The 12,675-nt window shown below is 39.6% G+C and overlaps 1 protein-coding gene across 1 annotated transcript in view; it reads left to right on the top strand.

The window, feature by feature from the left end:
• Nucleotides 1-12,675, top strand: part of ALKBH1 (alkB homolog 1, histone H2A dioxygenase) — a 32,304-nt gene that overhangs the window by 1,090 nt on the left and 18,539 nt on the right. Inside the window, exons 2-3 of the mRNA XM_027120179.1 lie at nucleotides 1,360-1,468; nucleotides 5,141-5,303. Coding sequence (XP_026975980.1) covers nucleotides 1,360-1,468; nucleotides 5,141-5,303 — 272 coding nt within the window. The remainder of the gene's footprint in view (nucleotides 1-1,359; nucleotides 1,469-5,140; nucleotides 5,304-12,675) is intronic.

Below are 12,675 nucleotides of genomic sequence, written 5' to 3'. Positions count from 1 at the left end.
TACTGTAATACTTACATAATTTTAAAATGTAAGCCACCTGAGAAGGGGACATTGTATCTGGCACAGTACCTAAAACAGTAAGTACACAGTAAATGCACTATCTATTTAGTACTTCATTCTCCAGCTCAAAACAGATTGAAAGTAGCAAATTAGAGAAGAAGAAAGTTGCTATTAATAAGACATCAGATGAGAGCAGAGGAGAAAGTGATGGCTAACAGTCTGACAAGGGAGGAAGCAGACAAACTTTAAAAGGCTGAGAGGTTTGATTCAGCTTAGAATATGATAGATTAGGTCCACAGACTTCTTTCCAGTTTGAGGGTGTTGCTTAATTACAGTGCAGTATTAAGTAAGATCTATTTAAGAAATCATTATGAAATGTTTGAAATAAAAACATTCTGTTCTCTGGGTACTTGAAAGAGTTAGGTGGTCAGGACTCTCAGAGAGTTTCAGATAGCCATTTCATTATAGAGACTGGGTATACAGCAGCCACTTGTTGGTGGTTTGTCTGGAAATCTACACTCTTGGCAAAGTTAATAGATTAAGAGATCATCATATCTTTTGGGGAGAGAACATTGGAGGTATTCTAAGGCAAGCCAGACCCTAAGTTTATTACTAATGTAAGAATAGTTTGTTTTTTTTAAAATATCCTTAGTTACTTTAGTGACTGAATATTGGATTTCTCAAATAGTTTAATGAGCCATCCATAAGATACTCTTAAATGCAAAGAAACCTTCATAGGCCCCTTAAAAGCTTAATTTTTAAGTAACTAACAAAGACAAAAAGTTACAAGTTTCATTTTGAAGCTCCATCTAAGAGAGCAAATATTGTACTTCTAGCAAACAGGATTCCCAATGTTTTATTGAACCATTTTTTCTGAGTAGTTTGAGCACTCACCCTCCCCAGCCTGGTGTTCCTCATAGCTCTGTTTAAGCACCATCTGTGTACAAGTTCCTCAGGAGCATTACTGTTAGCCCTAACCGAAGTAAATAGCATTGTGACTTAGAGTATTCCATATACCAAACACCTTTCATAATTCAGAGTCCTATAAGAAATCACAAAGGTGTGGTATCATAGGAAAAGATAGTCTTAAAGGCCAAAGTCAGTCTGCTGCTCATCACTACTTCAATTTTGTATAGCTCTGTTGTGTTTTTTAGTACATAGCTGAGGAAACTGAGGTTCTAAGAAGTTAAGTGACTTATATGAGTCATGCATTAAGTAAGTGATAGAGCTAAGTTTAGTACCCCAAACTTAGGACTCCTAACTGCCCCATATCACAAATGCCTTTAGAGGTTTGAGATTCTCACAGTTAATCTGTAAAATAGCTCTAACCCACTGACTTCTGTTTCCTTCCTCTGCCAGGTGGTCAAATCTCACCTAAATGTGTCCTCAGTCAGTGACCATGATGCGTACAGAGCTGGACTTCAGCCCGTAAGCAAGTGGAGAGCCTACGGTCTCCAAGGCTATCCTGGTGAGTGCAGTTGAGCTCAGAAGGCAAAATCAATCATTTGTCTAATTTTGGAGGAGGAGTTATAATCAAGTAAATAGACAAAGAAGAAAACTAAACACACAAATGTTCCACTCCCAAACCCCTCCTGAATTCTGCCATGTCTAAGATTTCCATTTATTTGGCATTCCCAAAGGATAGAACAGGAGTCAGTAATGCCTGCCGTATAGTGCAGAAAGTGACAAACCAGGTACGAATCAAAAATTAGGGCACTGACTCTGGGCTCCTTGCTGCAGCTCTGAACATCTACTCTGGCAAAAGAAGCACTTTGAATTGATAGAGTAACTCATAATGTTCATTCAAGTCACATAATCCCTACATTCACGAATGGCATAACAACTTAAAAATTGTTGCTATCATCAAGGCTGAATTTTTGAAAAGAGAATTGAGGTTAATGAGATCAAAAGTCCTAAAAGACTAAATAATCTAGAATTTTGAATTTTAGTGATATCAGGTAGTTCATTTTACAGGTAGAGAAATTAATGATGAAGAGTGGGTAATGTTATTAACCCTTTTTCTAGGCTCATGGGACCATTGTGTTGATAGATTAATTATCATGAATGATTTAGAAAATTTGTAAATGCCTTATTTGGCCGAACGATTTTATATTTGCATCCTGTTTCTAGAAGACATAAAGTTAACATTGCACTTGTGATTTCAAATATGGGTTAAAAGCAAGAAAAATTCCTTTAAAAAAATTAATTTTCGTTGTACCAAGGGCCAGGTCTGTGTTACAGTTATTAGTACATTATCAGCACTGAAGTATATGTTGATAACATTGGAAAGGGTAACAGCTTTAAAACTTTTATAAAAGGCCTTGTGCACTTTAGTTCTATATTAAAGAACTAAAGACCAGTTCTGTGTCTGAAGTCACAAAGAAAACAGTTGAATGGTGGCTTTTATATATGAAAGCATTGCTCTTCATGAGTTTGAGTAAATGAGGAGCATACATCACCAGTAGTGTTTTGTGCACCTTTTGTTCTTGAATGCTGCTCTTTACCTTTCAGGCCTTGCTCCTGTTTTCACGGCCATGTTTCTGTTGTTGTGCCTTCTTCCCTTAACAGATTGTTCAGACTACAAAGTTATCAATCCCACTTCGGTTTTCTGTTGTCCAGATTGGAGTATACCTCATTTTATTGTGCTTCACAGATACTGTTTTTTGTTTGTTTGTTTTTCTTTTTTACAAACTGAAGGTTTTTGGCAACGCTGCATTAAGCAAGTCTGTCAGTGCCATTTTTCCAACAGCATTTGCTCACTTTGTGTCTCTGTCACATTTTGATAATTCTCGTAATATTTCAAACCCTCCACCAGCAAAAAAAGTTACAACTCATTAAAGGCTCAGATGATGGTTAGCATTTTTCAGCATTATTTTATATAATTAAAATAAATTAATTAAATTTTTTAATTAAAGTGTGTTCATTGTTTTTTTAGACATAATGCCATTGCACAGTTAATAGAGTACAGTAGAGCATAAGTATAAGTTTTATATGCACTGGGAAACAAAAAATTCATGTGACTTGCAATATTTGCTTTATTGCCGTGGTCTAGAACCAAAGTCGCAGTGTCTCTGAGGTATGATTGTACTTGCTATTTGAGGTTTCCTAGAACTTCACACTTAAGCCACATCATTTGAGTTGGTACCTCATTGTGTTATGTTTCCTGCCATTGTAAGCTGCATTTAATTGAAGTACAATGTCCAGAACATGGGAAAGGAGTCTCCTCTTACTCTGACTTGATCAGAAGGATTATGTTTACTTCCGGATCCTGCTTATTCTGAAGGAATCTGAGTATACCACAAGCTGTCCTTACAAGAGTGAGCAGGAAGGTGATGGGTCTGAAGACCAGAAGCTGAGCCTGGGGAAGAGTAGACCTGAGTGGGAACATGACAGCATCAAACATTTGAAAATTTGTTGTACACAAAAAGGGGTGGGAAGCAATGCATACTAGTGATTAAGGTCTGACACCAGACTACATGGCTTCACGTCCTGGTTCTGTCACTTCCTACTGTATGATCTTGGGCAAGTTTCTCAATCTCTCTTGGCCTCAGTTTCTGCATATGTAAAATGTGTCTAAAGGTAGTACCCACTTCATAAGATCAGGATTAAATGTGAGTGTACATGTAAAGTACTTAGGTCAGTGCCTTGCACATAGTAAATGTTCAGTAAATGTTAGCTACAGAGTTAGAGGCATTTATCAAGAAGAATTGACAACTGATTTGGGGTTGCTGTATGTGTCAGGACCTGAGACCAATGCATGAAAAATTAAAAAGAGGCAAATTTTAACTCCATAAAAGGAAGACAACAGTTGTCTGGAATGGACTGCCTATAAAAGTATTCAGTTTCCTGTCACTGTTCAAACTTGAATTAGATCAGAAGTATTCTTCCTTTGATGTGATATCTTTGTGGGTATTACAATATTCTTATTTTGTGAAATAGTGGTGATAGCAGACAGTAGGTTATTGGAAATTTTTTTCATATTTTTTTCTTTATAAATATTGGCAGTCCTGTTACTCCTAAATTACTTGGAGAATTTGACTAATACATGACATGCAGAAGTGGCCTCCACACTTATAAGTGAACGTCCATTCCTTCCTCCAATTTTAGAGGAAAAGGGATTGCTTCTGTTCAAAACCACTCCCTTCACCCTTTAATCCCACCTTCTTTTACCCCTTCCAGCTTTCAAGACCTTGCTGTGGTTCTTTCTTCTCTTCTGTTTTCAGCCAGTTCCTTTCTGCTGGCTCTTTGCTCATGTAAGCATGCTTAGGTCTTTCCAAACCCTAAAAACGATAAACTCCCACCTTGTTCTTCTGTGACTACTCCTCAGCCTTTGTTTCCTTTCACAGCCAGACTTCTAAAGGCATTATCTGTATAACCGTCTCTACTGTTCTATCTCCAGGTACTTAGGACAAAGTTTTTCATCTCCTTATCTCTAATTCTTAAGAAAGTACATATAGTGTATGTTTGTTGAATGTTTGATGAATGAATCCTTAACCATGCATAGGATTCCAGTTAAGTATTGTTATTCGTCTTTTACAGAGGAGAAATGGTTAGGTATTTGCATACTGAGCAGATGTGTATACCACCTTTCTTCCCTGTTATAGTGATCAAAGTTCAAAGGAAGCAGAAATCACACCAATTATTTTAACAGATGATTTTATATTAAAAAAATCATTAGCCAGATATTAGAAAACAAAAAAGGCAACACTGCGATATCACAAAAGTAGAAACTACAGGAAGCAGTTTCCACCTCTCTAAATGATACCTGGTGAAATTTGAGAGGTGACTTGTCAGTTTCAGTTCTGAAGTTTGCTTTGGAATAACACAATTGATAATTGTGTAGTATTTGTTTCTCTTGAGGATAACCCCAAAAACTAGAGATAATTGCATAGTGGTAGATGTCTAACATTCATCATCAAAACAGCTTTTATTAACTTGAAGGAACTCCTCTTCCTCTGAAATTAGAGAATAGGAATGAGAATATATGCTTATGTGTGGAAGCCACTGGAAACATTAGCAAAAGGAGACACGGAATAAATAATAATGTAATGGGTATAAGGATGTCACCAAAAATACATGATCTGATTAACTGATGGAGGATTTCCTCCTCTTCTTTTTTTCTCATCCATCTTTTGTATAGGATTTATTTTTATCCCAAACCCCTTCCTCCCAGGTTACCAGTGGCACTGGGTGAAGCAGTGCCTTAAGTTATATTCTCAGAAACCTAATGTATGTAACCTGGACAAACATATGACTACAGAAGAGACCCAAGATTTGTGGGAACAGAGCAAAGAGTGTCTAAGGTAAGTCTTACCAGTCACAGTAAAGCATTCGTATTCAGCTCACGTCATCACAGATCTTTAAATGAACTACTCTATAATAGTTCAGTGAAAGTTACTAACATTTATTTTTCCTCATTTCCATTCAAATACAGCACAGTTATATTCTTTCCCCCAGGAACATTTGGACAGACACTTTGACAGTTATATTAAATTGAGGCCAACTTTAAAGATTTGCTTATCATATCTTAGATAATGAGTTCATCCTCAATCATCAGATGATCCATTTTCTTTTTTTTTTTTTTTTTTTTTGCGGTACGCGGGCCTCTCACTGCTGTGGCCTCTCCCGTTGCGGAGCACAGGCTCCGGACGCGCAGGCTCAGCGGCCATGGCTCACGGGCCCAGCCGCTCCGCGGCATGTGGGATCTTCCCCGACCGGGGCACGAACCCATGTCCCATGCATCGGCAGGCGGACTCTCAACCACTGCACCACGAGGGAAGCCCAGATTATCCATTTTCATTCGGCTTCAGCCCTTTTTTCTACCTAAAGTAGAAAAGACTTCAAAAGTCTTTTTTGAAGACTTACGGTATCCTGAAGAAAGTAACACTGAAAGCACTACTCTCCTAGATGAAGTCAGTGTTACTGCCTGTTTTACGGTAGGTCAGCTGTTGTTCGTGGAAACTAGTCCTTGTACCTTAATGTTGTTTCAGCATTTCATTCATTCTACAGATATATATTTTTAATTTATTTATTTTTATTTATTTTACTATCATTTGTATTTATTTAGTTATTTTTTGTCTTCATTGGGTCTTCGTTGCGGTGCACGGGCTTTCTCCAGTTGTCGCAAGCAGGGGCTTCTCTTCGTTGCGGCACGCGGGCTTGTCATTACAGTGGCTTCTCTTGTTGTGGAGCACGGGCTCCAGGTGCACAGGCTTCAGTAGTTGTGGCACATGGGCTCAGTAGTTGTGGCTCGCAGGCTCTAGAGCACAGGCTCAGTAGTTGTGGCGCACAGGCTTAGTTGCTCTATGGCATGTGGGATCTTCTCGGACCAGGGCTCGAACCTGTGTCCCTTGCATTGGCAGGCAGATTCTTAACCACCGTGCCACCAGGGAAGCCCCTACAAATATTTTTTGAGGGTCAGTTATGTACCAGGTGTGATGCTAAGCATTGGAGATAAAAAGATAAACAGGACACTGTCCCTGCACTCAGGAGTGCATAGTCTACAGCAGGAACTCAGTATCAAAAGGAATAAAATAATAGAGCTCAGAAACTGCTACGATAGGTGTTTAGGAAAATGGAGTGGGGGCCAGAGGAAGAAATAATTCTTCTAGGCAAGAAGGAGGTGTCAAGGAAAAATGATTTTTTAATTGGGCCCATTATCCTCTTTTTTTCTCTGTCCATTTGAAATGAGTCTTCAAAAATGATTAGGAGGGCTTCCCTGGTGGCACAGTGGTTGAGAGTCCGCCTGCCGATGCAGGGGACGCGGGTTCATGCCCCAGTCCGGGAAGATCCCACATGCCGCGGACCAGCTGGGCCCGTGCGCCATGGCCGCTGAGCCTGTGCATCCGGAGCCTGTGCTCCGCAATGGGAGAGGCCACAACAGTGAGAGGCCTGCGTACCGCAAAAAAAAAAAAAAAATGATTAGGAATTTGCCAGTCAGAAAAGCAAGAAGGTGTTGTCGATAGAGAAAGCAGCCTGAGCAAAGACAGAGTAACTTGTTCTGTGAGATAGGAGCACAGAATATGTACATTCATGTGTTCATTCAACAAATACCTGTTGAGTTTCTGCTGTGTCAGATAACTGTGCTTGTGTGTTAGAGATTCAAGACCAAAAAGACACACTTCCTGTCTTCAAGCAGTTTGTAGGTTAGTCGAGGACAGAGACATGTAAACATAATTAAATACAATTTGGCATGTACAGGGATAGAGTTTATAAGATTATGAGTATGGTCACTTAAGTGGCTAGATTAAAGATAGATGATGGGAGATGCTTCCTGGAAGTCATGAATAGAATTGGCAAGAGATGACATCGGAAAGGTAGGTTAGGGCCAGATTGTAAAGAGTTCAGTGATGTAAAGTACTAGTTCTAGCGTCAGATTGCCTGGGTTCAAATCCCAGTTCTGCCACTTACTAGCTTTGTTAACTTAAGCAGTTTCTTAACCTTTCTGTACCTCAGAGTCGTCTTTTCCTCATTTAATAGTGTGAGGATTAAACAAGATAATATGTGAGAAATCCTTAGAACATCCTGTTAAAACCATTATACCAGCTTTGTGTGGTCTGTTTGAACTTAAGTGGCTCTAATGGTATAGTTTTCAGAAACTATGTCATATTAATTCTAGCAGAGAAATAGACGATTTTCTTAAGTTGAAAGGAAAATGAAAATTAAATGCATTGGTTTTCCTTTAAAACCTTCTTGGTCTGTAGGTTATGTTATAGACAAGAGCAGTAAGGAAAATCCTGTTCTCAAGTGTATCTTCTGTAGAATTGAGAGCAAAGTAAAGGAAGATCATGGCTGAGTGAAATTAGTCAGAGAGGTTAGAGTTTGTTACTAAGCCAGCCTGTGTTTTCAAGTAATTGATTTTTTTGTTTCTGACAGATGACTCTGTAGAAATCCCAGTTGTCATTTTCTATAATAGCTCAGATGAATCTCTTTAATAAATCATCCTGTAAACAATGGTGAGATACCTTTTTTTTTTGGTCTAATAAATTAGCAAAAAATGAAAAATGCTATGGTCATACCTTCTGTTGTCAAGGATTGGAAGAAATTGATATGCTCAGACATTGCTGGCAGCACTGAAAATCGATGAGGGACTAGTTCTCCTTCTGTCACTGTATAGAATGTGTGTTTCAGTTTCCTCATCTGGGAAACAAAGGGATTGGGCTGGATAAGCCATTCAAGGTGACTGAATCACGGTCAGAGTCACCTAGACAGTACATGCCAGTTCTCCCACTGTCCCAGGGCATATCAGAAAGGGAGAAGGTCTGTGGTTCAAAAAGATTTCCCTAGAGATTCTGATTATCTACCATAACATTCACATTGAGAACCACTGAACTAGAGGACCTCTAAGAATCCTTTCGATTTTAACTTTCTAGGTTTCTGTGGTCAGGGAGGAAGAAACTTTTAAGTAGGAAATGAAGGAATATTTGGAACATATTAGCAAAAATAGTTTGTTCACAATATTAGGGCACCTCAATTCTATGTTTTGTTCAAAGTTTATTGTCAGTGAATGGTGTAGCTAGAGATTCTTGCACAAGCGTACTATAGTTAGGTGTAAGCATCTTTATTGCAGCATTGTTTGTAATGGGGGGAAAATGAGAAACAAGTGTCTGTCAGCAGGAGATCAGATAAATCAAGCATGACAGACCCCAGCAGTAGAATGCAGCCTCTATACAGCCATTAAAAAATCCTAACTCCAACCCTCCAGCAAATATAGTACGGTCTACAGTTGTAATAAACAAAATCATTCCTCAGCATCTCCATCACAACCACTGTAGTCTAAGCCACCATCATTTACTGCAGTAGCCTCCTAACCAGTCTCCCTGTGTCTGCTCTTGTGCCTCTTCAGTCTGTTTTCTACAGAGTATAGAAATTGTGTCATTTCTTTTATAGTTTCTAATGTGCAATACTGCAGTTCAATTCTAATGCAAACCATCCAGAGTCAGCACAGACATCACAAGTTAAGGGCGTGGTCCTTAACCAAATTACCCTCACTTCAGACACCACCTACAAGTTTGGGAGGGCCCCAGGCTGTACAACACTTCTTAACAACTGGTTACAAATTCAGGGGAATTCCCATGACCTCCTCGGGTTCATTAACTCACTAGAACAGCTCATAAAACTCAAGAAAGCATTATACTTATGATTATAATTTCACTATAAAGGATACAAATCAGGGCCATCCAATGAAGAGATCTGTAGGGTGATGTCTTGGAGGGTCCTGAATACAGAGCTTCCATGTCCTCTTCCCATGGAATCAGGGCATGTAGCCCTCCCAGGAAGCTCTCCCAAGGCCTAGTGTTCACAGCTTTATTGGGATTTCACTACTTGAACATGACTGATTGACTCATTGGCCGCATGCTTGAACTCAGTCTCTAGCCCTCCACCTATCGGAGTAGGTCATGCTAATATCACTTCAAGCCTAAACCCTCTAAGTTGATATTGGTCTTTCTAGCTTAACAAACCCACATCCTGAGTCATCTTTTAAGCATAAACTCAGGTGTGGTCTTAGGGTCCACAGTGAATAACAAATACTCCTATCCCTCCCAGAAATTCCAAGGGTTTAAAACCTTGCTGTAAAGAACCAAGGACAAAGGCCAGTCAGATTCTTTGTTTACAGCCCCATCACACTTAGAATAAAATCAGACGTCTTTATCAAGGCCATGAGGCCTAGATGATCTGGCTCTCCCACCTCATCTCCTATTCCTTTTCATTTATTCTCCAGCAGTACTGGCTTCCATTCTGTTCCTTAAACACATCAGGCATACTCAGATTCTTTGTACAAGCTGTTTGTTCTGGTGTCATTTTGTGAGATGATTCCTTTATTCAATTAAAAATAGCCCCTGTTTCCCGTCCTCTTTATCCCTTTGCCCTGTGTTTTTATTCTTCAGTGCATGGTAGTTACTAAATAAATATTTGTAGAATTACTTAGTTAATGGATACTTTTTTATGCCTTTTGAATTTTGTGAATGTATTATCTATTCAAAAATAACTTTTTAAAGAATAAGGCAGGGCTTCCGTGATGGCACAGTGGTTGAGAGTCCGCCTGCCGATGCAGGGGACACGGGTTCGTGCCCCGGTCCGGGAAGATCCCACATGCCGCGGAGCGGCTGGGCCTGTGAGCCATGGCCGCTGAGCCTGTGCATCCGGGAGAGGCCACAACAGTGAGAGGCCCGCATACCGGGGAAAAAGAAAAAAAAGAATAAGGCAAGGGAAAATATACATTTAAATAAAGCAACTTAGCTTTATTTATTCCATAAGTTAGCTTATGAAGTGCTTTGTATCCATTTTTGTATGTGTGCTTTTTTCCATTGATATTCTCAATGTGGAAGCAGAATTAATTCCTTCCCCTTTCTATTTCTTTAAGACTTTATGATGCTGTTATAGCATTTATTGTAGTGAATCCTTTCATCTGCCCCCTTCTCCTTCCTACTACCTGCCCTGCCCCATCCCTGCCCCCAGACCTTGAAATTCTTGTAGCCTTGGCACCAACCACAATTCTTAGTATATATTAGAAGGTGTTCAGTAAATACTAATTTTAAGTAAATTGATATCTTCTCTATTAGTCCAATAAAAGCATAATGCTGAACTTGAGAATCATCAATTAAAAACTGTATAGTACAATACCTTTCCATCTTATTTTCATTAATTTATTAAATAATGTACATTTGTGCTTTAGGAAATATTTGGTGCTAGCATGGATATAAAACTCATTACATGTCTTTGAGGAAGGGACTATTAAAGGAGGAATTCAGGTGCTTTCATAAGGTATTTACAGCACTAAAGCTGTATTCTTTAATAGAGGAAGTTGCAAGGTGCTGTATGGGCACAGTAGATAGAGGGAGAGACTGAGTCGAGGATAAAGATTTCCCTTAAGTGTTTAAACTGTGTGGAAAAGCAAGTTAGAAAAATCTGCTATGCAGAGAGTAGAGTAGGAGAGGAGAGAGCATTTCAGTAGAAAATTGTATGGTCAAAAACACAGCCATGAAAGAAGGAGGGTAGGTTACCTTGTAGGAAATGTTTGAAGATGAAAGTAGAAAGGTTTGTGCCAGATTATAAGGGGGTTTGCATGCCATATACTGTAGACAAAAAATTAATTAATCGATCTAAGAAAGAAATGGAAACATTTTATTCGAGCCAAATTGAGGATTATTATTTGGGAACAGCATGTCAGAAAGCTCCAAGCACTGTTCAGCCATTAGAAGTCAAGGCACAGTTATATAAGTTTTTTGACACAGAGAGTTGTATATTAAGTGATGGATTATTGACAATTTACACAATCCAGATCTAAGCATCCCCTTACAAGATCAAAAAGGAACATTATCTTTTAAGGAGTTGTCTTGTTGCTAAGAGAATGTTGCTCTTTACGTGAGCAGGTATTTCTGCCGATGAGGGGAGGTTTGCTCGATGCATAATGCAGATACACAATGCACAGTAAGGGGAAGAGAGGGAGCCAAAGGGCAGAGAAGATTTTTTTATGTTTAAATTTTTCTTGTCTTGGGAGTTCCCTGGCGGTCCAATGGTTAAGACTCCACACTGTCACTGCCAAGGGCCTGGGTTCAGCCCCTGGTCAAGGAACTAAGATCTCACAAAAAAGTGCGGCGCAGCAAATGAATGAATGAATGAATGAATTTATCTCGTCTTGCCATAAAACATAAATTTCATTTCACAATAGGAAAATGTGGACTTTGTCCTTATAAACAGGAGGAATTCATCAAGATTAGTAATAGATTTTTCACTTTAGAGAGATAATTCTTGTGGCAGTGAGGAAAATGGATTGAAAATTTAGTCATTGCAAAAAGTACAATTAAGAACTTAGCTTGGGCTTCCCTGGTGGCACAGTGGTTGAGGGTCCGCCTGCCGATGCAGGGGACACGGGTTCGTGTCCCGGTCCGGGAAGATCCCACATGCCGCAGAGCAGCTGGGCCTGTGAGCCGTGGCCGCTGAGCCTGCGCGTCCGGACGGGAGGGGCCACAACAGTGAAAGGCCCGCGTACCACAAAAAAAAAAAAAGAATTTAGCTTAAGGGACTTCCCTGGCGGTCCAGTGGTTAAGACTCCGCACTTCCACTGCAGGGGGCGCGGGTTCAGTCCCTGGTCGGAGAGCTAAGATCCTGCATGCTGTGCGGTGCGGCCAAAAAAAGAAAGAATTTAGCTTAATAACCCACACAAAAGATGAAAAAGGCCTGGAAAAGACATTTTGTATAGGGCTTGGGAACCAAGAGATTATGAAAAGTGACAGAGAAGTAGTTAAGGATTATGCACAGATTTCTAAGTGACAGGCAGGTTTACACTTCAGTTGTGGGGGTTCCCCCAAGTTTATTGAGGTAATTGACACATAACAGTGTGTTAGTCCAGGGTGTACAGCATGATGATTTCATACGTGTATATATTCCAGATGGTTATCACGATAAACTTCGTTCACGTTAGTCACCTCACATCGTTACAAATTATTTTTCTTGGTGGTAAGAACTTTTAAGATCTACTCTCTTAGCAACTTTCTAGTATATAGTAGAGTGTTAACTGTAGTCACCATGCTGTACTTTACATCCCCAAAACTTACTTCTCTTACAATGACAAGTTATCTTTTGACCACCTTTACCCATTTCTCTCTCACACACACTCACACACACTCACACACACACACACACACACACACACACACACACACACACACACAC

The sequence above is a fragment of the Aethalodelphis obliquidens genome, unplaced genomic scaffold (assembly GCF_003676395.1).
Source record: "Aethalodelphis obliquidens isolate GAN/ISIS:26980383/991018 unplaced genomic scaffold, ASM367639v1 scaffold21, whole genome shotgun sequence".
Lineage (NCBI taxonomy): Eukaryota > Metazoa > Chordata > Mammalia > Artiodactyla > Delphinidae > Aethalodelphis > Aethalodelphis obliquidens.
This window is presented reverse-complemented; position numbering and strand designations above follow the sequence as displayed.